The 25,157-nt window shown below is 42.7% G+C and overlaps 2 protein-coding genes across 7 annotated transcripts in view; one reads left to right on the top strand and one right to left on the bottom strand.

Moving 5' to 3' along the window:
* The window catches only part of LOC135906675 (probable ATP-dependent RNA helicase DHX35), a 23,962-nt gene extending 11,766 nt beyond the window's left edge, over nucleotides 1-12,196 (top strand). For all 3 annotated transcript variants that reach the window (XM_065438227.2, XM_065438226.1, XM_070530806.1), the window contains 11 exons: nucleotides 3,790-3,886; nucleotides 3,955-4,107; nucleotides 4,210-4,334; nucleotides 4,417-4,471; nucleotides 4,527-4,619; nucleotides 4,696-4,790; nucleotides 6,713-6,790; nucleotides 11,347-11,476; nucleotides 11,556-11,709; nucleotides 11,768-11,879; nucleotides 11,955-12,196. In XM_065438227.2, coding sequence (XP_065294299.1) covers nucleotides 3,790-3,886; nucleotides 3,955-4,107; nucleotides 4,210-4,334; nucleotides 4,417-4,471; nucleotides 4,527-4,619; nucleotides 4,696-4,790; nucleotides 6,713-6,790; nucleotides 11,347-11,476; nucleotides 11,556-11,709; nucleotides 11,768-11,879; nucleotides 11,955-11,987 — 1,125 coding nt within the window. In that variant the 3' untranslated portion in view covers nucleotides 11,988-12,196. The remainder of the gene's footprint in view (nucleotides 1-3,789; nucleotides 3,887-3,954; nucleotides 4,108-4,209; nucleotides 4,335-4,416; nucleotides 4,472-4,526; nucleotides 4,620-4,695; nucleotides 4,791-6,712; nucleotides 6,791-11,346; nucleotides 11,477-11,555; nucleotides 11,710-11,767; nucleotides 11,880-11,954) is intronic.
* ZC3H3 (Zinc finger CCCH domain-containing protein 3) lies at nucleotides 11,989-25,157 on the bottom strand. Of its 4 annotated transcripts, none has more exons than XM_065438228.2 (11): nucleotides 24,978-25,157; nucleotides 24,631-24,731; nucleotides 23,793-24,509; nucleotides 23,310-23,403; nucleotides 23,087-23,220; nucleotides 22,785-22,998; nucleotides 22,557-22,718; nucleotides 20,487-20,685; nucleotides 12,966-13,150; nucleotides 12,761-12,891; nucleotides 11,989-12,166 (listed from the first exon to the last, which is right to left on the bottom strand). In XM_065438228.2, the coding sequence occupies exons 2-11, from the start codon at nucleotides 24,692-24,694 to the stop codon at nucleotides 12,129-12,131; spliced, it is 1,938 nt and encodes a 645-aa protein (XP_065294300.1). In that variant the 5' UTR covers nucleotides 24,695-24,731; nucleotides 24,978-25,157; the 3' UTR covers nucleotides 11,989-12,128. The 4 variants fall into 4 exon arrangements, with proteins under 4 accessions (XP_065294300.1, XP_065294302.1, XP_065294303.1 ...); XM_065438230.1 differs by having other exon boundaries at nucleotides 24,982-25,157; XM_065438231.2 differs by having other exon boundaries at nucleotides 25,015-25,157.

The following is a 25,157-nucleotide window of genomic DNA, read 5'->3' as shown; positions in this document are numbered from 1 at the left end:
TGCCAGATCCTCGGTAATCAGTCGCTGCTTGCACTCAGCTGCACGAGCCTGTTCTTGTGCCCGGGCTGCAGCATCGGCACAGCGTAGACGAGCTCGTTCCCAGTTCTGCTCGCGGTGTTGCTGATCGAAAGCTGCCTGCTCTCAGGAGTACGTATGACTCGTGGCCTACCCATTTCGGAGCCGGAAAGAAACTGCTGCGTGTGCGCGCTCGGCTGGGACAAAAAGCAGTGACGTCACTACTGGCGCAGCCAATCGCGAGTGTCTCTCTCTCTCTTTCATGCATTGTTGCGTTCTCCAGGGTAGCATACCCCACCGCTGCTGACAGTTGTTGCGACCCCTGTTTCTTCAACCTTGATCGGCATTACTATTGGGTAGCGTGACGTTGTCGGCGGGCTGCAGGCATCCGGTAGACCATGGTGACTGGACAAAGACGAGACGACTTCTGGTGCGAAACTTGCACGCTTTACTCAATGGTTGGTGAATGATAAGAAGACAATGAAGTGAAAAAGTACATTTCGGGGCCCTTTAAATAGGCCCACTAAAATCGTAGGCGGGATCTTGCTTACGTCAACATCACGTGACATGCACCGAGTCCCATGGTGCTTGGCGGCGGCGCCCGCTTTCCCAGGACGATGTTTTCCCGAGCTTGCCTCTGCCGGTGGCAACCCGTGGGTCCTGGGGATCGTAGGAAGCTGATCCCTTCTCTTTCACACGTCGCTGGTTCACGGAAAGGGCACCTAGTTGTGGATGAGCGATTGATCCATTCTCTCAGTTGACGTTTTCACGAACGTGCCTCCGCTGGTGGCAGCCTGAGGGTCCTGTCTAGTTCGCGGAAAGGGTTTTCACTCACTCACACACACAAAGGGGCCTGTGAACACTGCAGGGTGTCCGCCAGACCAGCATCCACTCGAGACAACCATAGCAAATTAGGAATCCATTCTTTGTTTCGCTTAGGCATGCACACACACGAAGGGGCCTGTAAGTACTGCGGTGCAACTGCCAGACCGGTAACCTTTCGAGAGAACCACAGCAAATTAGGAATCCACCCTTCGTTTCGATGAGGCATGGTGGTAGAGCATCCTCTTTGCTCGGGTTGTTACACGCCAACCGTAACAGCATGCGCATGGGGTTGTGCCGAAGGATATTTTGGTGTGCTGGTGGTAGATGGACGGGCCAATTTTTTCCAGCTATATTTCCAGCTATTTTTGACAGCTTCGCTGTAAAAGATAGTTTGCCCAATTTGATTCACTTTTCCTACTGAGCTCACTGGTGCTACTTCTTCACATGCTGCTGTCTCCATGCTTTTTATGGGAGTGTGGTGCCCGGCAGAGCATAAACTCTGAGATTGGTGGCCTAGTTGGATAAGACATCCTGTTCTGGGACAGCCCCTTCAATTGCAATTTCTTTTACAATTAATAATTCATCTCTTGTGCATAAAAGAAACATTGAAACATTTCTAGCAAGCTGGTCTAACAATTTAGATTGATTCAGTGTTCCTTTGGTGTCCCTTTAAAAGGTGATCATAATGTTTGTTTTTTGCAATGAAGTGCGGTGACTACATGGGATATAGTGTGTGGTCATTAGTATTTTACTGTGTTATTACTTCTGATCCGGTCTATGACGTGCAAGCAAACATTGATAATCAAATATTAAGATAAGCAGTGTTATTAAGTGCTCTGACATTACTGCTTCATGCCATACATACATGATGAGGAACTTGAAAATGGCAAAAATGTTTTTCCCCTGCATGGAAATATTTTGCTTTGAAATGTCTTGAAGCTAACTGTCGTAATTGTTCATTAATTTGTTCAGATGCCTTATGGGTATACCATAAATGTTTGGCGATTTTCAATGACTCGCTACAGTGATAATTTCATCTCTATTTCTAACTCGATGGGTGCCTATGAAATGCTATTACTTACACTATTTACTGACTCATTCTTGGATTTCCTATATGGCTATACCTGGATTACCTACAAGTCTTGTCTGTATGGAGTAATAAGACATCATTGTGCAAAAAAAAAAAAAATTTCTTAGATATCTCCTCATGTGTCACATCTACCTGCATGTAATTTTCATATGCACAAATTTTTCATTGCTTTAATTCAAGTCTGTACTAATGATACCGACGAAAACTACCTATTTTAGATAAACATAGGAGCAGCCTTACCTATTTCAGACTTACAGCCTCTGCAGTGAACGCTAACTGCATAGACATGCATCACTACACTGCATGATCCTGCTGAAATATGCTTCCATTCATGCAATCTTGGTGAGAGTTTGTATCGGTGCATAAGACAGTTCTATTACAGCATTTATATGAATTTGCCACAGCATGTGAAAAAGCAGCAGCTGGGCAGTTCCCAATGCAGGTCTTACAGCTGCGCTACATCTATGCTAGATATGACAAGCACTCTTTTCTCCATACAAAGGCAAGTACGTGGGTGAAAGAGTAAAGTAGGTGTGACTTGAGCTGTTTGCAACTCTTCACGGAGTGCCGTCAGTGGAGGTCTTAGGTGTAACAATAAATTATGCTTTTGTAGTTGAAACAACTCAATAGCATTTACACTTAAAAAAAACAAAACAGAAAAGACGGGGGGAAGGATTTCATTAACTGAAACAGCAGTAAATTTTTTTGCACATTTTGACCTAGTGATAGTCACAGGATTTATAACAAAGAGGTATGCTGAACTGTGTGAGTTTTGTAACTACAATGTTACACCTATGAATGTTTATTAAAAATATATTAATTGGTGAGCTGTAGTTTATTAATGCATTCAATCATTATCACTTAGATTCTGATACGTGTCATAGGGAATGATGTGTTGCTGAAAAAATTGTTATATAATCTCTGCTGCACTGAGCTTAACAATCCTGTCTTCACTGAACACTTTGTAGTTCTTTTATATATTGCAAAAACATGAACAGGAAGTATCCACTGGTTCAGCAACGAATATGTCATGGCCATGCGCTACATGCACAAACTGCTGAGATAGGTTTGGAGACAAAGAAGGCATCTTACAATACAAATCCATATACTGTAATAATAAGGGTTGTTTGAAATGGGATTATTGCAATGATTACCCTGACCTTCCATTTGGTCCAAAGACCTTCCTTGTGAGCTCATTGCCCACTCCCCCAGGAGCACAATTAGACACGTGCTGTCATGGGGAATAGAGTTGGGGCATTGCACCATACTAAACAAATGGCCCCCATGTTCCATTTGGTAAAGAGAGTTCACATTGCTGCCGTGCATGCATAAAGTAAAGGTGGTGATGTGAATCGCAAGAGAAGGAAGAAGTGGAAAGATCTGAAGAGGTCCTTTGGCCCTTTGAGGAACATTTGCTGATGCATTCTTAACCTGCTGCTAAATACTGCAGCAATTTTTACTTTTTCCAACACTGTGAAATTCACTGTCTACAGTCACAGCTTTTTGAGCTGCTCTGCTCTTGAATCTGTGAAATTTCATTGTGTGAAACAGATCCGCAGAGGAGCATTTGCAGGGGCTATGAAACCATGACATTGCGAAAATGTGTCTGTCTGCATGGTGAACATATTACAAACTACATGCTATTTTGGCTTTATGGTACCAGTGGGTATGCTGAAAGTAAATCGGAGACTTTAGGACTTGAACACACCTTGTACATTCCAAATTTTGCACATCTGCGTCATTATCTGACCTTGGAAATTAATAGAGTGGAGGCTTTCAAGCATCATTGTGCTAAACTATATTTTCACGAAGAAATTAGCGAGTTGTCACTGATTAAATATGTTTGAACTTCTCAACAGATGAAAGCCTTTCAACCCTTCAGTCCAAAAGTCCGAAAAGTTGTTGTGGCAACAAATATTGCTGAAGCATCTGTTACCATCAATGGAATTGTTTATGGTATGTTGTATAAGAGTTATATTGTAATTTGACTCAGTAGCTCATGTATGTATCATGCTTTCACACAGTGGTAGACTGTGGCTTTGTGAAGCTCAACTTCTTTAACCCAAAGACAAGCACAGATGCTTTGGTTGTGGTGCCTGAATCACAATCCTCAGCCACTCAAAGGGCTGGCCGGGCAGGCAGAGTGTCATCAGGGAAGGTCTACAGACTATTCAGAGGTTAGTACTGGCCAATACTGCTTGTGGTACTGAAGCGGTGCTTATTATAATCTGTTTCTCTTAGAGACTTACTTTTATATAATTTTTAAAAAACCTTTGCAGAGGATGACTTTAAACAGCTTCCAATGTTCACAACCCCGGAGATACAGCGAAGCAACTTGTCAACCTTTATACTTCAGTTGAAGTCACTGGGAGTGGACAACATTGCACATTTCAGCTTTCCTTCGGTGAGCAGTACACCTTGTTCTTGCTTGCAGGAATGTTGTTGACCAAAGTGCCATTGAGGATTGCATGTTTCACATTTTTCAGCCACCCCCTTCCAGAATTGTTATTAATGCATTAGAATTGGACTATGCCTTGGGAGGTAAGCAGAGCACCATTGTCATCATCAGAAGGTGACACTGTTTTTTTTTTCTTAGCACTTGACAAGAATGGCAGCCTCACAGAGTTGGGAATGAAAATGGTCATGTTTCCAGTACCAGCCATGCAGGCAAAAATGTTACTGGCATCTGGTATGTGGTCACCACAATGAGAATGTTGAATTGGGAAGAACATTCTTACAATTTACAAATTCTTTTTTTTTTATAGGAGAATTTGGTTGCTCAGAGGAGGCACTGACAATAGTTTCAATGCTGCAAATAGAGTCCATTTTCTTGTTTCCTTCAAGCAGGAAAGCAGAAGCGGTAAGGGCAGTCACTGCTCTTCAATAACTATATTATTGTGAAATGCCCAAACACTTACAGGACAACACCCATACAGAGAGCAAACCTTTGATTGTGCATGCTTATGGACACCCTGCGTCCGTTACTGTGCACATGAAGTCTCTGTCCCCTCCTTTCAATCCTTCATCCTCTTTCTCTCATGCAGGGTAGCCAACTGAACATCTGTATGGTTAACCTCGCTGCCTTTCATTGTTTTGTCTCTCTTTATTATGCACATTTGAATCCTCTCTTGCTATTATGCAGATAATAAATTTTTGACAGCTCCAGTGGCATACCACTGAACATTCCCTTCTGGCAAATCAGTTGTGTGAAAGCCAGCAAGGTGGGGGAAAGTTCATGAAAAGGAAAATTGCCATCCACTAGTGGCAGCACGAAGCTACTGTGTATTCGCTTTTAAAAAATGCACTAGACAAATCATTACAGTTGAACCTTATTACAACAAAGTCGCATTCTGACTTAAAAATGCCTTCATTGTATCCTATATTTGTTACATGCTGATATTGGTGAGAACCATTCTAGGTTTATTATGTTGAATAAATTGTTTTATCCATGTTTGAGTGTAAAATAGCGAGCATATTGAGATCATTTACAATTGAATACTGCAACAAAGCACTTATTCATGCTAATATTAAAAATTGTCACCATAAGTGAGTGTCAATAAGTACATGATAAATCATAGTGCACAAACTGAAAGTAATTTTTGAAGTCAATACACATTATTTACAATGGATGTAGAGTTAAACTCCTGAATGTTGACAAAGGTAGGAGGCCTGGCTACATGTACCATCAGGGAAACTTTGCATGTTGTGGCATCTCCATGCAAGCACTCCTGTAGACAAGTGCACTCACTCGGGGATGTAAGCAGGGCAGGCCCTGAAGATAGCATATGTTGGCATCTAGACACCAAGGATAAATTGCGAGCATAGCCAGAGTTGATGAACATAAAATCTAAAGACGTGAAGAGGACAAAACACTGTTGGGGCATGAAACATATAGCATCACATATTGCCACCATTTAAAATTGAAAAAGATATTTCTTCCAAATGAACATCGCTTAAAAAAGTGTTATCATGAAGCACCATTTTTATTTATTTATTTATTGATTGATACTGCGGTCCTCTTTCCAGGACCTTAGCAGGGTGCATACAAAGTGAAAAAATCAAAGTACAAAATACAGCGATACCATTATTTTAATTAACAGCTGAACTACACTGGAAATGAATGATAACCAGCAAACTATCTTTTTAGATCTTTCAGAAGTTTTTGATTATGTTGCTCATTGTCACCTCATCTCCAAACTATCTGCTCTCCAGTTAGATTCACTAACATTGTCCTGGCTTCAAAACTTCCTCTCCTTGTATCAACAGTTCAGTCATAAATAACTTTTAATAGCACCTTTCCGGTGTCACGTCTGGTGTGCTGCTAGGCAGTGTCCTTGGTCCTCTACTTTTCTTAATTTTCATCAATGACCTTCCAACTAACCTATCATCGAAGGTAAGACATTTCACCAATGAGTGTACTATATATCGCACTGTCAAAAATGTTTAATACCAGGAAAGGTGTGTGGAATAGTCCTATATTCTGTATCACTTGTAGAAAACAGAATCACTAAAGTAATTCTGTGTCCAACTCGCAAGGTAGCCATTGATGCAAGCCGTGCACATGCATTGGTTTTTTTTGAAGTTTAGGATGTTAGAGTGTTGAAAATTTAATGTGACAAGTTAGTGGAAATTTCACAGCTACATGGCTAAAGTTTTGTTTACTCTATTTGCTATGGCTACTGAATTACAGCCAATTGAAAATTCAAGTCTTCCCTACTTGTATGAGCCTTTGTGCTAACTTGTCTTTCATTTCTTTTCCCCACCTGTTTTCGGCTTTTTCAGAGGAAAGCAAAATACAAATTTTCAGTGCTTGAGGGAGACCTGCTGACTCTGCTGAACGTTTATAATGCTTTCCTCCAAGTAAGTTAAGTATCTGTACAGAAAGGAAAACTAACAGCAAACCCTGAAATAGACTAGTAATTCACCAAGAAGGTGATTCTTCCTACACTTGCCATATATAGTGCAGTACCATTTCCCTTGTGCTTGGAAAGGGACACTTAAAGCAAACATAGCAGCACACAGCACATATAGCGAGATGTCATCTTGCGTGGAACTGATTCAAAGATGCAGAAGCAGGTACCAAATTGAAATGCCATGTGGTTCCCACTCATTCCCTTCATTTCTTGGCCAAACATATTTATTTCGGTACACAGACTTGTTCATTTATGATGCAATTAGATAAAACTTGTGCATAAGTATTACACGCAGATGCAGCTTATTTTTCATTCCATTGGGTGCCTTGTCATATGACTTAATTCTCCATTCCCAGTCACCCAATGTCTATTTAATTCACAATGCATTGCACATACTAGTTTGCATGAGTTCTGTCCTTGTGTGCAATGAGCCCAGCACAACCGGCGTAATGCCTGCCGTGAACATTGTCTACACTGAGCTTGTACTTGTTTGGAACCAATGGTGACAATGGATAGGAGGGGACAGCGCATACTGAACTAGTTGAGTAAATCGAGCAGGCCTTGAACTTTTGCCCAAATTTGTGATTTTGCTCTTTGCGTTACATTCCTCAACACGAATTGGGAAATAGTCTTTCTTTTTATTAATGATTGTATTAGCTATGGCACTGTATAGCTCCAGCAAACTTTTTGCAGACTAATTATTCGCATTTAGGTTATAGCTAGTAGTATTCTATGCCTTTGTTTTGTGACATTGCAAAAACTGCTAGCAGGGAGATTTACTCAAACCCTTAAAATGCCTGCATCTAAGGCATTGTATCTTTTGTCCTTCGAAGAAAAAAAAATTTTTTTTTTGTCAGGGGCGAGCAGTGTTGACAGCTACCTATGTGCATTTGAATATTTCCAAGAAACATAGCACGACATAAGGTTTCGAGTGATTGCTTGGGGGAAACTGGCAGTCTTTGATATGGCACTTTCTGCAGCCATCTGTCTCGGGCAATCAACCAAGATCCATCCACATGTGCTCCAAAGACAAAAATGTGGTCTCAAACCAATTTCCAGTGACATTGGCTTCTTACGTGCATTTCAAGCACGACTACATCTTGTGGGGCCGCTCACATATGAATGTAAAGTGCATAGAAATTGTGCTACATTTAAAAATATTTGTGTAATACAGGCTTAAACCCACTGAATTTTTGCTTTTTAGACTTGAAAAGTAATTGTCCCAGCTGGTCAAAATGGGCAGAATGAAATGCAGTCAAGCAGTTTTTTGGACACACCCAATAATTCGGACGCCTTTGCGGCACTGCCACGTACCCCATTGAGCCAGTGCATAAAGACGTCCAAAATTTCACATGCTGAAACCCTTTGCTGTCCGAATTTTCGGACTTTTTGCCATGAGTGTACATTTGAAACGGTATTAATCGAAGTCTCCACCGCTGGCATTTTGCTTATCATTCAGGCTGACCTGCTGGCAGCTGTAGCCATTTGTGTTTGGGGCATGGCCGTGTGGCCATTTTATGCTGTTGTGCACTCTAACACTAGGCCTAGCTGCTTCAAGTTTGCAACCAAGTTTCTTGCTGTTGCAGGAATGCAGGCTTAAATTCACTGACTTTTTGCTTTTTATACTTCAAAATAATCGTAAAACTGCATCAGCTTTCTGCAGTTAGCCGTTTTATTGCGATAGGTTACTGTATTTTACCGTGCCATTATATTCTTAAGTTTCTTGCAACACTAGCATAAGTTTGACGTAATAGTTCTGTGGAAACCTGCAAGATGGAGACAAGTAATTAATAAAGGAAATATGAGACATCCACTTAATCGTATCAATTGCTACAAAGGAAACCCATACGGGTTCCTCAAAAGAAAAGCCTCGCAGTTGAAAAAAAATTCGTCCCAGCAGGTTAGCTCAGATCGTAGAGCAGTTGCACCGATAAGGCGGTGGTCCCGGCTTCGTGTCCCAGACCAGGATGAACTCTTCAACTGCAATGCTTTTTTTTCAAGGAACCCGTATGGGCTTCCTTTGTAGCAATTGCTGCGATCGGGTGGATGTCGAATTTTCCCTTTATAAGAAAGTTGATAAGTATTAGGTATTTTTGTAATCAACTGTTTCTCTCTTATTTGTTTTAACATGCTAAATACCAGGAAAAAACCTACAGCTGCCGTTAATGTCGGGGCTATGGTCTTCACAAGTTATTTCAATGAAGTGTTGCTTGGTTTCAGTATACAATTAACATGTGTGCATTGGTTGTATGCATACACACACATGCAGCAACCTAGTTCGATATAGGTATGAACCCAACTGTGTATTTTTGGAAAACACGTGGCGGCTCACTGTTTAAATTGCTGCTATTGCGTTAAGCAAACGTCAGTGTGCCTTATGTGGGAAGTGTTGAAGGCCAGCTCCAACGAAATTTTGGACCGCGTAGAAGCTTAGTTTCAGATCGTGTACGTATAGAACAGCCTCCACGCAAAATGTTACATTTGTATATGAGTCAAAAGGCTTGTAGAAATAAACATTCTTAAAACTGAAACTGGGAGGGAAAAAGAAGCTGCCATTACCATTTGCTGGAAGCAACACACGTCTAGTATGTGCAGCTCCTCAGCCCGACCTTAGAAATTAGGTGCTACCTACGGTGCATTGAAAAATCTCCGAGGCAACTTGGGTCATATTTGCAAACCACCAGGTGCATGTGTTGTCTGCTTAGGCCCTATTTAAAGACTGGCAATAAAGAAATGACAGAATTACTAGGCCTGCAGTTTTGCCAAGGTTGTTTCAGTAGTGTATACTACTCATTAATAACCAAATTTAAATGTTGCTGCAGTTAGCCTTTTGGCATGAACAGGGAGAGACAGCTAAGCACAGTGAGCCTAAAAATAAAAACAGTTTGCGCCAAAAATGCACGACATTACTTTCTGGAATTTGCATCCTTTCTCTTCAGCGGTTGGCCCTGCAAGACGTAGATGGTGCCGACAGGTCCCATAACTTGCCATTAAGAGATACATGGGTTTCTGTGGCGCCGTGCTACACATACCTTAGTTCGAGATGCTGTCACAGCAGCAGCCTGCCGGCGGCTATAAGGAAGTTTTTAAGGTTAGGGGACGCAAACCACTAGGTTCACAAAACGGTGCAAAGAACCCACAATACAGTAGTGCCCCCTACCCTTAAACCCACTATTGAAACTAAGAGCAGATGCTGCATCAGTGAGGCATTGGTAGTGGCAAGTTTATGATGACAAATGCAGTCTTCATCTCAAAGAAATTGATGAATGCTTGAGATCTAGTTATATGGAAGTATAGGTTTCTTTGATTTGGCTGTACTTTCTGCACTACTTAAGGAAATGCAGCACTTTCGTCCTTTATTTAATAGAGCAGTGTTCTCTGCCTGCACCATGCGCTTCTGACTTTGTGCAGAAGCCAGTTCAACAAGAGTTCACTTTTCCTGCACACTGCTCCGGAAGTGCAAGGTGTTGGCACAGTGCCAGGCGATTTGATTTGCAGCATCCCACGAATGGGGGCTGTATTCTGGAAAGGTTAAGACAAGCAGTAGTGGAGACATATGTTCTAGAACTACAAAACTGCTGAAATCGGGAAGCTTCTATCTCCCGCTTTGGTTACAGCATCCATAAGAAAGCGAGGGATAAGTTTCTTGCTTCAACGGTTAAGACCAGTCAGTAACGGCTTGCAGCATGCTTAACTGCTTTCGCCTCAAGAAAAAACATCTGTGGCATTCACTGCTACTGCATAGTTATACTATGCTAAAGACTGTTGGGATACTTGTCCTATGTGTGCATTAATCTAAAAAGCATAACAATCCACAACAGCATTTTCTCAATTTGCAAGGGCCATGAGATGTGTGAACTATTAAAGAGAAGACCCAATCTAGTTTACTAAGAAAAGGTAAACAGGACCATTGACAATGAGTCTTGCACAATGTTTAGAAGATAAAAATTCATAAAACGTCTGGCCCAGTTACGGTATGCACTAGGTACGATCAGTGTAAGAGCAGGAATTTTATTCCGATTTGCAAGAGGGATTATGAACAGAAAAAATGAAGGCATGACTTACCTTTGAGTAACGTTATTGCATATTGGTGCTCCTTTCCTGTACATATGAAGGCTTAAAAAGTTGACAGACCTATTTATAAGAGCTTCATCCTCGCGTTGCAGCAATTTCAAGAATGCGCCCGTGCGTGCATTTGACATTTATTTTAGACTTGCTGCTGTTTTACCACACAGTGTTTCTGCAAAAGGCCGATGTTGCATTGGTATGTATCCAGTACTTACAGCAGGAGCGGTGCCGAGTTCACACACAAAAAAAAAGGGGGGGGGGGGTGCAGTTTGTGAAGCATTTGGATGTGCCTCCATATCCAATGTAGTGACTGTCCACTAGCATAATAGCTGATGTTTTTTTAGAGCTAAATTTCTACAGTGGTCACCTGTAGAATAAGCAAATACTCTGCATTTGATGTCTCAATGTTCGGTGTTTTTTTTTTTTTTTTAATAGAAAGGTAAAAACAAGCAGTGGTGTGGCCAAATGTTCCTGAACTACAACGGTCTTTTGAGAGCTACTGAAATCAGGAATCAGTTGCGGAAGTTACTGCAGAAACACAAAGTGCCCCTTGTCTCTTGCGAAGGTGCGTTGAATTTTCATTTGCATAGCAGTTGCAACTGCAGCACTGATCAGACAGTTTCATTAAACGTTCGTAATTGCAGGAGATACAGACTCAGTATGCAGGTGTATTGTGGCAGGGCACTTTGCCAACGCTGCATACCTACACTATTCTGGAGAGTATCGCACTGTCTGTGGGGATCACCCACTGGCCATACACCCTACGTCTGTGCTGTACACACAGAAACAGCCCAAGTGGTGAGAACTTTGACAAAGTTGTTTTTTGCCAGTTTATGAAATCTTATGCTTTTTGTAGGGTTGTGTTTGGAGAGCTTATCCACACCAGCAGAGAATTCATGAGGAATGTAACTGTGGTCGAGTCATCGTGGCTGTATGAGCTTGCACCAGGGTTTTATCAGTATGGCACAGTAAGCAGAATTTCATAATGCAGTTTTCTTTTTATTTATTCACAGCTTTACAATTGCTTTCCATTGCTTTTGTAGGACACCGATGCTGGAAGAGGAAGCATATTATGAAGACATGTGTAAACTGTTACTTTATTTGCTCAAAACCATGAGGTGTGCAAATACCAAAACATAAACTCTACTAATGTACGTGAAATGTGCATTTCATGTATTTATCACAGAACCATCTTACCAAACCGGAGCCACTGGAATTTATGAGAGGAAGTTGGGCCGAATCCGAATGCCAGTCACTGCAATAAAGTTTTAGAAGCTGCTCAAAATGTGTAAGCTTATATGTGAACACTTGCAAGTTCATACACACACACACACAAAAAAAGAAGAAAACAACTGGTTACTTATATATTAAGTATTCCTACACACCAGTCAGATTGACTAGCCCTCTGAAAGCATTGTTTTTCAATAAAGTCGCACACCGATAACTTCAGTTTGTTTCACGGCACTGCCGCTGATCCATACAATTAAATGCATAAGGATTATCGAGACTTCTGGCACCATACAGCACTCTATTATCTGGACTCCACCTGCCTGCACAAGTCCAACAGAAAGCGATATTTTGGCTCTAATGCCGTAGCATGGTTGTCAGCCATGTTGCCAGCACCTACTTTAAACCGACACTTGCGTAGCCTGGTTGAACCAGCAACTGCAGACTAACTATTGTAAATGCAACAAAACTTCAATTCGGCTTAATGTTATACATGAGTGGTACACCACTAAACCATCCTTGATGCTTCCACTCTTTATTTGAAACGTCAAGTTCCTTCTGAAAGTAAGTATGCTGCCAGTAGCACATGGTTACCTGTACAAGAATGGCAAAGCATACTCACAGGTCTTCCGAGTACCCGAAGATGTGGCCAAATGGGGACTAGACTCAAGTGGTATGAAGTGAGGAGCTTGTGCCATCTTCCGACTTCCCTGCTCATCTTCCATAGTGCTGCTAGGCCCAGCACAGCTTGCGCTATGAAAAGCAAAAGTTGATACACACCTGATACAGCCTCAACTACTTTACACAATATAGTTTGAAGTACTTGCCTTTGTTTCAGCACCTTCAATGGCACAACAGGCATGCTACAGTCCTTAGTAGCACCTTCTGAAGAGTTTTCTTCGTGCTTGCGCTTTGTACCCCGAACACGGTGCGACAAGTAGCACTTCTTTCCCCTTGGACACTTTTTGTTGGCAGCATACTCAGGACAAATAAGGATGTGTTGCTTTTTGCACTGAAATGAAAACACAGAGCAGCACAAGGAAACTAGAGTGTACAGTCAGCCCACCTTATACTTCAGGGTAGCCTTCATTTTTAGTGACACAGACAAAAGGACACATCATGAATTTGCAGTTTTGTTCCAAATGCCTTTTCAGTACTAGATAATAGACAGCTGCAATGTTAAAATGGGCAGAATGAAATACAGTCAAGCAATTTTTCGGACACATCCAATAATTCAGACGCCTTTGCGGCACTGCCACATACCCCATAGAGCCAATGTGTAAAGGCGTCCAACGTTTCGGATGCTGAAACCCTTTGCTGTCCAAATGTTCGGACTTTTTGCCGAGAGTGAACATCCGAAACAATAATCAGTCACCACCGCTGGCATTTTGCCTATCACGCACGCTGACCTGCTGGCAGCCGTAGCCATTTGTGTTTGGGGCAGGCCTAGCTGCTTCAAGTTTGCGACCAAGCTTCCTGCTGTTTGGTGCAGTGTTTTTTATTGAAAGCTTTGCCGCTGTAAGCAATGGCACCGACTCCAATGGAAAAGAAAGCCACAATCATTTAAGCAAGTTGAGAGTGACTGGTGACAAACCAACGTGAGCAAGGAGTTCGCCATTTCCAAGCAGTCGATTTCAGATTACCTCAAAAACAAAGTGAATACCTTGGAAGTGGCAAAAGTTACATTTCAGGGTGTCTACCAAGTTGACATTTTCAAATTCCCCGAGTTTTTCAGGTTTTCCCTGAGTGCCTTTGCAAAATTCTTTGAGAACACAGAATTTCGTCTGATGTCAAGACAGGTTGACACCATGTCGGCAGACGCTGTCAGTCTCTAGTAAGCATGTTAAAAATAAAATTAAAAAAGCAACATACTTTATCCAGTTTGAATAGTAAGGAGTAGTGGTTATGTTATTTAAAATAGAAAAATGAAGGGAGGGGTTAGTAAAATGCACATCAAATAACATATCCCCCCCCCCCCCAAAATGGTAATGCCTATTGCAAATTGAGTCAAACATTTTTGAAAATGAGCTTTTTTTAAGTTCATTCATATTAGGCCCGAACTTTGTCAGAAGTGAGATTCTCTCAGCAGCTGGAAACTCAACCTCAACTGTCGTGACACTCTCAGCCCACACACAATGCCTCAGTGTTGAGTTTCACTACTTTAAAGAGTTTATTTTGGTTTGGATGACGGTCACCTGCATCTCGGCGTCAGCCAACACTTTGCTTTTTGAGCTCGAGCTCCTTAAAAGAAGAGGCGGCACAGTTCCTTTCCTGATCATTCCTCAATGCGACGGTCCTTTCTGCTCTCAACCTCGTACCGACGCACGTTTGCCCCACGGACCATTTTCAGCATCTGCTTGGTCAATCATACAGTCAATGTCCGATTTTTCAGACTCTCTAGGGGCCGCGAGAACGTCCGAAAATAACAAACACATGTGTTTTACTTCCCCCAAGGGCTCAAATCGCCACAGGCACGTCCAAAAGGGCTTTGAAGGCCTGCCAGTACACTTATAAGGCATATCGGTGCTTGTACTGCGATAGGAGATGGTGGGTGCACGCGTGTATAATTAGGCAATACGTACTGTGTCCGGTGACCGTTCCCCCTTCTTCCCACGCTTGTTAGTGTTTGCCACAATATTTTACGTATGCTTCACCACATAACATTTCTGTGCTGAGGCGAAGCTCCCTTTTGGGTACCGGTTTTATGCAACGCATGGTGCTTCCTATGCTTCGAAGCCAATTGTGAGGAGCACAAAGGCTGACAGTGGCGAATCCCTTCAATGAAAAACATGACATTAAATGGCAAGAACCTTAATAGCGAACGTCAAAAACAGCTAGGCCTCTTGTTGCCGCGGTGGTGGCTACGGCTGCCAGCAGATCTGCATGCTAAAGCGCCGGCTCGGTGGCGAGATAGACAAAACGGCGGTGTTGGCTTTGACTAATGCCGTTTCGGACCTGTGGTTGCAGCAAGTCTGGAAAATCTGAGAATGAAGGGTTCTTGCGTCTGAAATTTCAGATGTTCTTATACATCGACTCTATGGGGTACGTGGTGGTGCCGCGAAGCCATCCACATTATTGGGCATGTCCCAAAAATCGAGTGCCAGGAGAATTGGTCGTTCACGGTACACTGGGAACTCCTCTCGCCGACATCATGGTGTCAAAGACAATTCGTTACGATTCCTCTTTTACTCGAGCCAGCATTAAGGAGAGTTTTGTTCCCTTTCAATAAAATGACAGCTAATTTTCTCTGATTATAGGCCAAATTCCCAGAGTTTTCCCTGAGTATTTCCAGACTATTCAAAATCCCTTAGAATTCCCGGTTTTCCCTGTTGGTAGACACCCTGCATTTATAGCAGGTCAGCTGGTGGCATGCTTTCAGATTAGTGGAAGGCAGTAACAAGACATGCTTCAGAACTGTTTTCGCCATGCAGGCTACACACCCAGTACACTGAAATGGCTATCTCATCTAAAGATAATTACAAGCCTGATCAGTCCCCAGACTTAATCAACGATGACCTGTGCGCACTGCTAGTGTTACGGTTGTCATTGAGATAACATTTGAATGATCCACTGACACTCATAACAAGCTTTACCTCTGTTAATTAACCAAAAATAAATTATCCGTCAAGTGATGTGGATGACTCCAAAACTGCAAATGAAGAGCCCATGCCTGTGTTGCCAACAGCGTCTGAATTGACGCGAGCACTCATGACGCTGCCATCGGTGTACGGTGATGACATGACTAGCTGAAATTCAAGCAGCAGACATTATTGCAGGTATAAGCAGAAAGCTGTACAAAAGTGAATTGACAAATTTTTTCAGGCCACTAGCGCCAGCTACTTTAACGGCACCCACTGTGAGCATTTCTATTTTTATGTTTTGTATAAATAACTTTTCAGGGCCATCTCGACAATGCATCGGCAGAGTTGAGGTGGTATGCTACTTTGTCCTTGACCATCTCTATCCGAGAAATATCTATGACTCATTTTCTACATGCATTAGTTTTTCGGACATTTTCGCAGTCCCTAGGGAGTCTGAAAAATCTGACGCTGACTGTAGCAGATTAATCGAAGCTTCCAAGTACTTTTTATTTTTTGCTGACACTTTGTAACCATTGTTATTTATTTGGTAAAAAAGTGACGCTGTAATATTGCCAGACATATTCACAAAGCAGGCACCCCCCAAAAAAAAAAGGATTATAGGGTCTTATGTGCCGAAACCACGATGAGGCACGAATGAGGCACACCGTAGTGGAGGACTGGAAATTTCAAACAGCTGGGGTTCTTTAACGTGCACCTAAATCTAAGTACACGGGTGTTTTCGCATTTCGCCCCCATCGAAATGCGGCTGCCGTGGCCGGGATTATATATATAAATTATGGGGTTTTACGTGCCAAAACCACTTTCTGATTATGAGGCACGCCGTATTGGAGGGCTCCGGAAATTTCGACCACCTGGGGTTCTTTAACGTGCACCTAAATCTAAGTACACGGGTGTTTTCGCATTTCGCCCCCATCGAAATGCGGCCGCCGTGGCCGGGATTTGATCCCGCGACCGGGATTATAGATAATATGCATTTGTGCCCCTGTAGTGCAGCATTCTCAAGCATGCTTTCAACTAAGAAATGCTGCATGTAGGTCACAAAGAAACTATTGGCCTCAGCATACAGTAAGCAAGACAGCTACAACGCCAACTTTGTTTTGAAGGCTGCTATGGACTATGGACACAGGTGATAAGTGACAAGGTGCTGCCAAAAGCCAACTGCAACCTTTTTTCTTGTTTTTTGGGAACAGGCAGACATTTGTTCAAAACCTATTTGGGAGTCCTGCAATACAGGAATGCAAATGCTTAGTGCCATCATTTTTTTTTCTTATTTTGCAGGCTTTCTTCAAAGCCCATAAAAAATAATAGAGAGTTTTAGAATAGGAGCCCCAAAGAAATAGCGTCGAAGCCACTGCGCATGCGCAAGACGCATGCGTTTGGGTTTTGCGTTGGGCATGCTATTTCACTGATTTAGCGGTAGCCCCAAAAGTTGCCCCAAAAGATTTGCGTAAACAAACATGGCGGCACCCATCAAAGCGACGGCTCTAGCCTAGCACCAAACTGGGTTCGATTCATGGTAACGCGTGAAGTTCGCAATCTAGGAGTAGTAACTGCGGTTATCGCTTTCTCTCAACTAGAGTGCGTTACGAAGATTGATTCATTAGACGCCACTGATTCCGAATTCGATTGTGGATTTTATGGCGCATAGGCCTGACATGACTTAGCTTGGCTGGTGAAGGTACGTAAAGTTGGTTAGTCAAAAACTAAGTGCAACTAATTGTTTGCTGCTACCAGAATAACCTCTCAATTGTAATTAAACGTGAATACACGAAAGTAAAAATCACTATTCTTATCATAAAATGGTATATTTTATTTATTTCAAATAGCTTTTCTTTGACGCCGTAGTGGCGCTGTCTGCGCAAGATGCTATGCGCAAATGCAAAGCCCTATTCTAAAATTCTTCACTCCTGCGTGCCCCGACGCTAACACCCGCAAAGCTCTTTGGGGCCCCAAACTATTGGGGCCCCTATTCTAATACCCTCTAATGAAAGCAGCTGCATTGGGTGTTTCAGAATATTCTCTCTAAACTTTTTTCTAATACAGTTTGTGCCCCATGGGAGATATTTAAAATTTTGCATTGTCATCATCAGCCTATATTTATGTTCACTCCAGGACAAAGGCCTCTTCCCAGCAATCTATTACCAGATGTCTTGCGCTAGCCGATTCGAACTTCTAATTAAATTCTAAATTTCTAGCTTCATCACTCCACCTAATTTTCTGCCGTCCTTGACTGCACTCCCCTTAACACCCATTATGTAACAGTCGAACAGGTACCTCTACGGATTATATGGCCTGCCCAGCTCTTTTTATAATGCGAAGCTTTTCGTTGCGAACCTCGGTAGGTTTTGCGACCATGGGTGCTGCAGTCTAGCTGTTCCCTTGCCAAATAGTCCAACCATTCACAGCGAAGTACATAAGTTGCTGGGTTCGTTGTCCCACCACCAGACGGCGCTTGCCTTCACGCATTCACAGCGCCGGCCGTGCGGGGGAAGGAAAAGAACCAGAAAGCTTGCCTTTGCTCATCCACGCTGACATTGCATTAGCCTTTCTGCAATGCCTGAATAAAGCCTTCCGTTTTGCTTTGTGCAGGCATTCAATAAACACAAACTCGTGCTTGGACTCTTCATCCACTCACACAAAGCTTCGCTGTATACAGATTCCAACTCGTTGAATCTGCTGCAATTTTCTCCCTCCCTTAAATATCAGCTATCCCTGTTTGCTTTCTGATCCGCACCGCTGTCTTCCCGTCGCCCAATGTTACGCATGTATATTAATCTGTACTACCCAAGGTAATCCTTGTGCTTTCTAAACATGTTGGCAAAATTTCAGTGCATTTGAGCCAATACGTAATTTGTAATGGAATTCTTTACATTACACTCTAACGGCATAACAGTCAAGCAACGCTGGCACGATCGTGAGCTTATGTGCATCTGCAAGCGTATGTGTGGTCTGGGCTTAATATATTTATGTCTGTGCTGCTGTGAACTCTTGCAATGGGGGCTCGAGCTAGCCAAGCTGCCGAATGGCAGCTTTTATTACCCGCTCCTCTGTCTATCTGTGAAATAGATGATTGATTGATTAATTGAAAACCACAATCTGATTCTGAGGCACGCCATAGTGGGGATTCCGGATTTATTTTGACCACCTGGGATTCTTAACATGCACTCAATGCTCGAGTACATGGGCACTTTTTTGCACTTCGCCCCCATGAAATGCGGTTGCCGCGGCTGGGACTTGAACCTTTGACCTCGTCCTTAGCAGTGCAACAGCATAGCCACACTAAGCTACCACGGCAGCCATCAGCTGAGGTGGTGTACCTTGCAGAACAAAGGTAAGTTTTACCCAGAAACGATCATCTCGAGCGATCACCTTCAGTGATACTATCATATCTGCGAGATCTCACATGACTAGGCTCTGGACTTGAAGTACCATATTTACTCACATAATGATCGCACTTTTTTGTCAGAAAAATTGATGCAAAATCAGGGGTGCGATCATTACGCCGGTTAAATTTCCCGTGAAAAGAAAAGCAAATTTTCCATCCCGCCTTTGCTGCGGGACACAAAAACAAAAATGGCGGCCGGCGGAGCAAGCCGAATGCGATGTTTTTTTTTCTTTTCGTGAGTACATTACGTGCATTGAAACAGTTTCTTCCGTATCAATATTTAATAAGATCGTTAATATTGGCAAGTTTGCGGCAATAACGTAGCCATGTCCATTTTGAGGGGACAGAAACATGGGCGCGCTTAGCTGCCAGTGACATAGAAACACATGGCCGGCATGCTGCCGAAACTGCGGCATCTGTCTTCACTACTATCCTAATACAGCACGTTTCCGCTAAAGGTGGATGAATATCTTAGCTGTGTTAGAAGCGTCGGTGTATGAATAGGGTACACTTCTAACGTATCAGTGTAAACGTGGCTACTTTCGTTGCCGTTTGCGATTTGTTGCGTGCCCACAAGTGCAGATGAGAAGAATCGAAAGGCGCCTTTTTTATTGTTGTTGTTGACCACAACCATTATAATGCCTACAAATAATAAAGCCAAGGCAAGTTTGGTTGTAGCTTTTTTTTTTTTTTCATGGAAGTGTGGAAAGTGATGCAAGGAATAAAATGGGGCATCTGCTTAAGAATGTTTAGTGCGTGCAGACCGCTTGGTTTGTCTTGAGTCGTTCGCGTAGCATTCGACAGATGGTAAGCGCTATCAATATTAGCTAGACTTGGCACACGACACATCGCTGCGGCAAGTTCAGGGTGCGATCATTACACAGAAAATTTTTTAAAAATCTAATTTTGACGACAAAATTCAGGGTTGCGATCATTACGCAAGTGCGATGATTATGTGAGTAAATATGGTACACGGCCAAAAACGTTCCTGGCATTGTGCAAAGATAGTGAGTTTGAGAGATAGTGAGCAGAAATGCTGTCAGCTGTAGATATGCAAATCTCGCTAGGGCCAAGTCACAAGAAATTGATTGTGTCTCTAACAGCGACAGTATGGTGGCTTGAGTAGCGACAGCTTCGACTCAAAAAGACAAATGATGACCGCGATGACAACACAACAAATTGTGGAGTGGCGAAGAAACATCACTTTAAAAGATGCTGCATAGCTCAAGATGATTTCAAACAACATTATGCCGGTCTCGTCAATTTATGAGTTAGAATTTGTAAAATAAACTTGGTACTAGTTTTGTGAAACACAATGTATCTGCATTTTGCGCCAATCATACTTTTGCAAATCGTCTTACCTTGATTCCGTCAGCACAAAATCCATGAACAGCGAAGTCCTTGCACACTGCTGCCTTTGAGTTGACTTTGACGTGCCGATATGGGCAAGGGTCATTGGTACATCGCCCTTTCAAAAAGAAGGAACACACTGGCATTTTCTCTGGTGCAATTTTGTGAGAAAATGGGCAATCGGACACCTTGCAGGTTCCACGTAGAAATCTGGAAGCAAATCGTTAAGAGAAATAAAAATTATATCTTCGCAGAACTGTTTTCGACAAAACTATCTAGCATTGTTGCGTGACGAAGGACATGTCAGCTGCCTTAAAGTGCTAAAAACGCGCAAGTGCTGCTCACACAAACACACACCATATACATTTAGCTTTGGAAAATGCTTCCCTGCAGTTACCATTTTAGTATTTTCTAAAGCATCTGTGAACTTTACAAACAATTACACATACACCAAGAGACACAAGGCAAGGCAAACACTACCTGCAAGGAAAACACTACCCGTACATTAACAAATCACTCGGAGGTCTCTGCAGCATTGGGTTTGCTTAAAGGGACACTAAAGTGAAAAATGATTTCTTCTCCATCAGTAAATTACCATTCTACAACGCCAAAAACACCACTCTTACAACGATAAGATGTTTGGTAAGCCAGAAAAAGTGCAAGAACGAAATACGGGTGGCAATGCCTACTCAAGTTCCCGCACCTGGGGGCTACAACGTCTTGGATTTTGATGGCATCTTCTGCGGCCTACTAATTATATATAGCAGTACAGATTGACTACATTGTGTTGTAAAGGAACCAAATATTAAACATGGCAAGTTTTGGGAACCTTTATTCAGCCAACGCCGCCCAAAAGCGAAAACATACTTTGGAATCCCTGACGTCACGCTGATGTACAGGCGCCGAGGTTTCGGCACGAAATTCAAATACTGATACTTGAACCTTCGTTTTCTGATCTAACAATCAAACTATCTTTTTGAAATGACTGCCTGCAGGGTTCTCAAACAATGCTTCATTAGTCTAAACTGATTTATTTCGCTTTAGTGTCCGTTTAAGTTTCTTGCTTTTCCCCTATCATGACAAGCCAACAAACCCTCAGTTAACCCCCTTTCTTCTCGTTCTTACTTTTCCCCTGTCATTTAACATAGATTTCCTCATTCTCAGGTTATAAGAACAAGATAAATCAGGACTAATAACATCTTTGACAAATCACAACATTCACAAGTAAAATTTCTCCCATCCCAAGTGCAATTTTTTAATTGTGACCATGCGCAATGGACAATGCTTAATTTCCCTTGGCTGCACTCAAAGAAAAAATTTTGATCTTCAGAAAAGGTGCGAACAAGAGCAAGTGCCAGCAGCAGCATCGCAACACTCAGCTTAGTGGATGGAGGAAACAGTTGTAAGACATGCCAAGATTTTACGTCATCAAATTCACACCCATTTTGAGGCACACATGTAAAGCATCTAACCTGACTGGGCATCAGTGTGCTAGAACATGTGAGTGCACATGCTCGTTAGAATGCGCATGGCCATGGACATAGCTGGGCTGGGCACCTCAAGTGTTGGCAGTCATTGACACAAGTGTGCATCTATTATCATTGCCATTGTTCAGACACTTTCGTGGCATTTTTGTCAGACAGCGTCAGCATTATTTAGTTACACACTAGCTATTACTGGTTCCCACAGAGCAGCAATAGAAGGGGAAGATGCACAAGACTGCCTCCCCTTTCAACATTCCATAGTTTAAAGATTATAGAGTATATTTATGGTCAGCAAATTTCAGTAAGACAGAATATGGCCAACACCACATTACACTTACACGATGCTACTGGCTGTGGTTACAAAAGGTGTAGACCGCTGCCACAATTGTGAGTGCCGGGATAAGGGCATGGGGCAGAAATTCATTCGTTGGTGCAGGCCCAATATGTATTTTTAGTAAAGGCACTCTTAGCCTCTAGGTCTGTGCTGGAGGCAGCAACGTTACACAAAACCTCATGATTACTTTAACCATGTCACAGTGGGCTACATTTGTGGAATAGACATTCATAGAGGCAACATATGCCTGCATACATGCTCACCTTGTGCAAACAGCCACTTTTTCAGGATCATGAATGTAAGCACATTTGCCACCCTTATTGCAGCGCCCAAATCGATTGAAGAACATACAATATGATTTCCGCTTTAGCTTCCGGCTGCTGTCGACATTCCGTACCCTGTGAATGCTGCGGTTAACAGTACGACTGAAAAAAGAAACAAGATAAAGACATGAACAACTAACTAACAGAGGATTTGTGGGATAACTCAACTTGAGGTAAGTTCTTGTCTCTGCAGATGGTGTTTGAGAAAGCACTCCTGGTTTCCATTCAATATAGGTCTTTCCACCAACGTCAATTCGAGTTCGGCCATTTGTCTGCTCTGAATTGCACTGCGGCTGCGAGATGCGGCGAAGCATTTTCCCAGCTGCATCCATCATGTAGACAGAGCCTCGCACTGCTAGTACTCGCTCATGACGTGGGGAGGCTGTGAAGTAGAAATATATAGTAAGGTGCAGAAAAAAAAAAAAGCCATGGCAATTACTAAATCCCTTAAACAAAACACACTTGTTCACCTTTGTGAGAAACAGGACTACAAGAGAGGGATCTCTTGAATGTTCTAGAAAGTTTGTTTCTTGAAGCTCTGTATGTAATATTTCCTATCTTTATGTAGTGGGCTTGAGATGAGCCTGCACTTGAAGTAGGTTTGCTGTGATAAAAAAAATAAAACAAGATCAAAATGCAAAAACGTTAGGGGCACACATTAACATGGCTTTTATTTTTAAAAGGCTACATTACCCAGAGCTTTTCCTTTTCTGACCATGGAAGTAATGGGTGGTTGAGTAAGACGGAGGCCAAGACAGCTTCATTGTAGATACAGCTGTAGAGTTTCCTGAATGGTAACATCAGAAAGCCAAGTATAGTGTAAAAAGACAAGCTTTCGATGTTAGTTTGTTTGCTTGTGAACCAGAGACATCACCTGACACAGGTAAATTGTCACTCACTGCAAAAGCTCATTCACCAAATTCACTTGCATGACATGCCAAGTGTCATACCTAATCACAACTGCCGAGCACAGCATCAGTAGTACTTCAGCGATTGTGCTCACTATTACTGTGTTTAATGGGCTTTAGTGCATGCAACAGTAACAATAATGAGGGAAACACCGTCACGAGACAATACCAAAAAATCTGCATTAGAAACTCTTTGCAATGAAAAAACAACCCTGGTTCCAACATTGCAGATCAAGTGGATTCAAGTTATTCAATGAATGAAACATACCGTACTGAGATCGAAGTGGCCTCTGCAGTGGAGCTCTTGACCTATTTACATTGTTCACCTTATACTTTTTCACAATGCGCCTGGCACCAATACAAGTGAGGTTTGAACTTGGACTCTTGACTGGTGTAGCAACTTTTGATTTGTTCCGAACAAGCTTGTAGGTCGACACAAGTTGTCTGGGTGTTCTCCCTGCGGAGCCAGTTGGAGTCACCGAACATGCAGTATGCAGTCCAGTTCCATTCACTGCATTCTTCCTGCAATACACGTATTTCCCGGCTGAAAGTCGCCTAGAGGACCCGTAGAGTGACAGTGGTGTGCTGGTGCCAATAACTGGTGCGGTACTTTGTACTGTTTTCGGAGGCGCTGTTGTGGGTTTAAACGCTGGCTTCTCAGTGGAAGCGAGTCCAGTATGAAGTTTCTTCAGTGTGTACCTACTCTTGTGCACAACTGTTGACAAAGACCTCCTCCTGGTGCCTTGTGGTGGGGTCCTGTGGGTAGTGGGCGCGTGATGCATCGCGCGAGAACAGATGTTGCCGATGCTTCCGACACTGGTAGTAATCGGCGCGCCCACGTTCAGAGCTCTGGCAAGATTTCTTGGCATCCCCACGTTGCTCTGGGCCTGAGCTTCATGTGCGTTGACTTTTGTGTAGCGGTTAGAAGTCCTTATTTGCGCTCCTCCACGTGGTTTTGACGTGTGTTGATGGCGAGCAATCAAACCTGGAAATAGACCGCAAAATTATGGTATAGTACACAATAAAGGCTGAATTTTTCTTTACTTTCTTCATGAAGCTGTGGCTGGGCATAAGCAGCCGCTGTTAAAGGTTTCCAAAATGCTTACGTGACAGATACGAGATTTCGTCCTGTAAAGCTTTCTTCTCTCGGTCCGAGCTTCTATTGGCCATCTTCACGGCGGGCCGCTACGCAGTTCTTTCTAAAAGCCTAAAGGGACGTGCAGGTTACACGAACAAAATTAATATCTGCTATTAGAGAACCTAGAACAAGAGCTGAATGGAGGCGTTCCGTGAGGTTTGTACACTATTGTTTAGAACTCACCGAACCTGACGAAACAGTCCCAGAAGCATAATTAAGAACTTAAGCTTTATTACCTCGGAACAATATTCTTAGCGAAATGCATGGCAACGCTCACACGTTTGCAATATGACAACGACAGCACTAACTTCGTACCTACGTGCGTAAGACCAGTAAGCCTGCGCTAACGCACCCGAGTCGCTGCCAATCCACCGTTCCCTTGCTACATACATACACTCTATCCCTGCGCAGCCACAATATAGAGTGAAAAACAAACGTCTGCATAGAATGACGTCTGCGCAGCCTACGGGCAGTGCGGGGGCAGCGCCTGCGCCT

This window comes from Dermacentor albipictus, chromosome 1 (genome assembly GCF_038994185.2).
Source record: "Dermacentor albipictus isolate Rhodes 1998 colony chromosome 1, USDA_Dalb.pri_finalv2, whole genome shotgun sequence".
NCBI classification, from domain to species: domain Eukaryota; kingdom Metazoa; phylum Arthropoda; class Arachnida; order Ixodida; family Ixodidae; genus Dermacentor; species Dermacentor albipictus.
This window is presented reverse-complemented; position numbering and strand designations above follow the sequence as displayed.

Excerpts from the sequence above, each read along its gene's own strand:
- ZC3H3 (XM_065438228.2), bottom strand. The coding sequence starts at position 24,694 with ATGGCCAATAGAAGCTCGGACCGAGAGAAGAAAGCTTTACAGGACGAA. Across the intron at positions 24,510-24,630 it reads CGAAATCTCGTATCTGTCAC|GTTTGATTGCTCGCCATCAA; the intron begins GTAAGCATTTTG and ends GTCTATTTCCAG. Across the intron at positions 12,167-12,760 it reads TTCGGGTACTCGGAAGACCT|TGACTGGCATTCGGATTCGG; the intron begins GTGAGTATGCTT and ends ACTTTATTGCAG.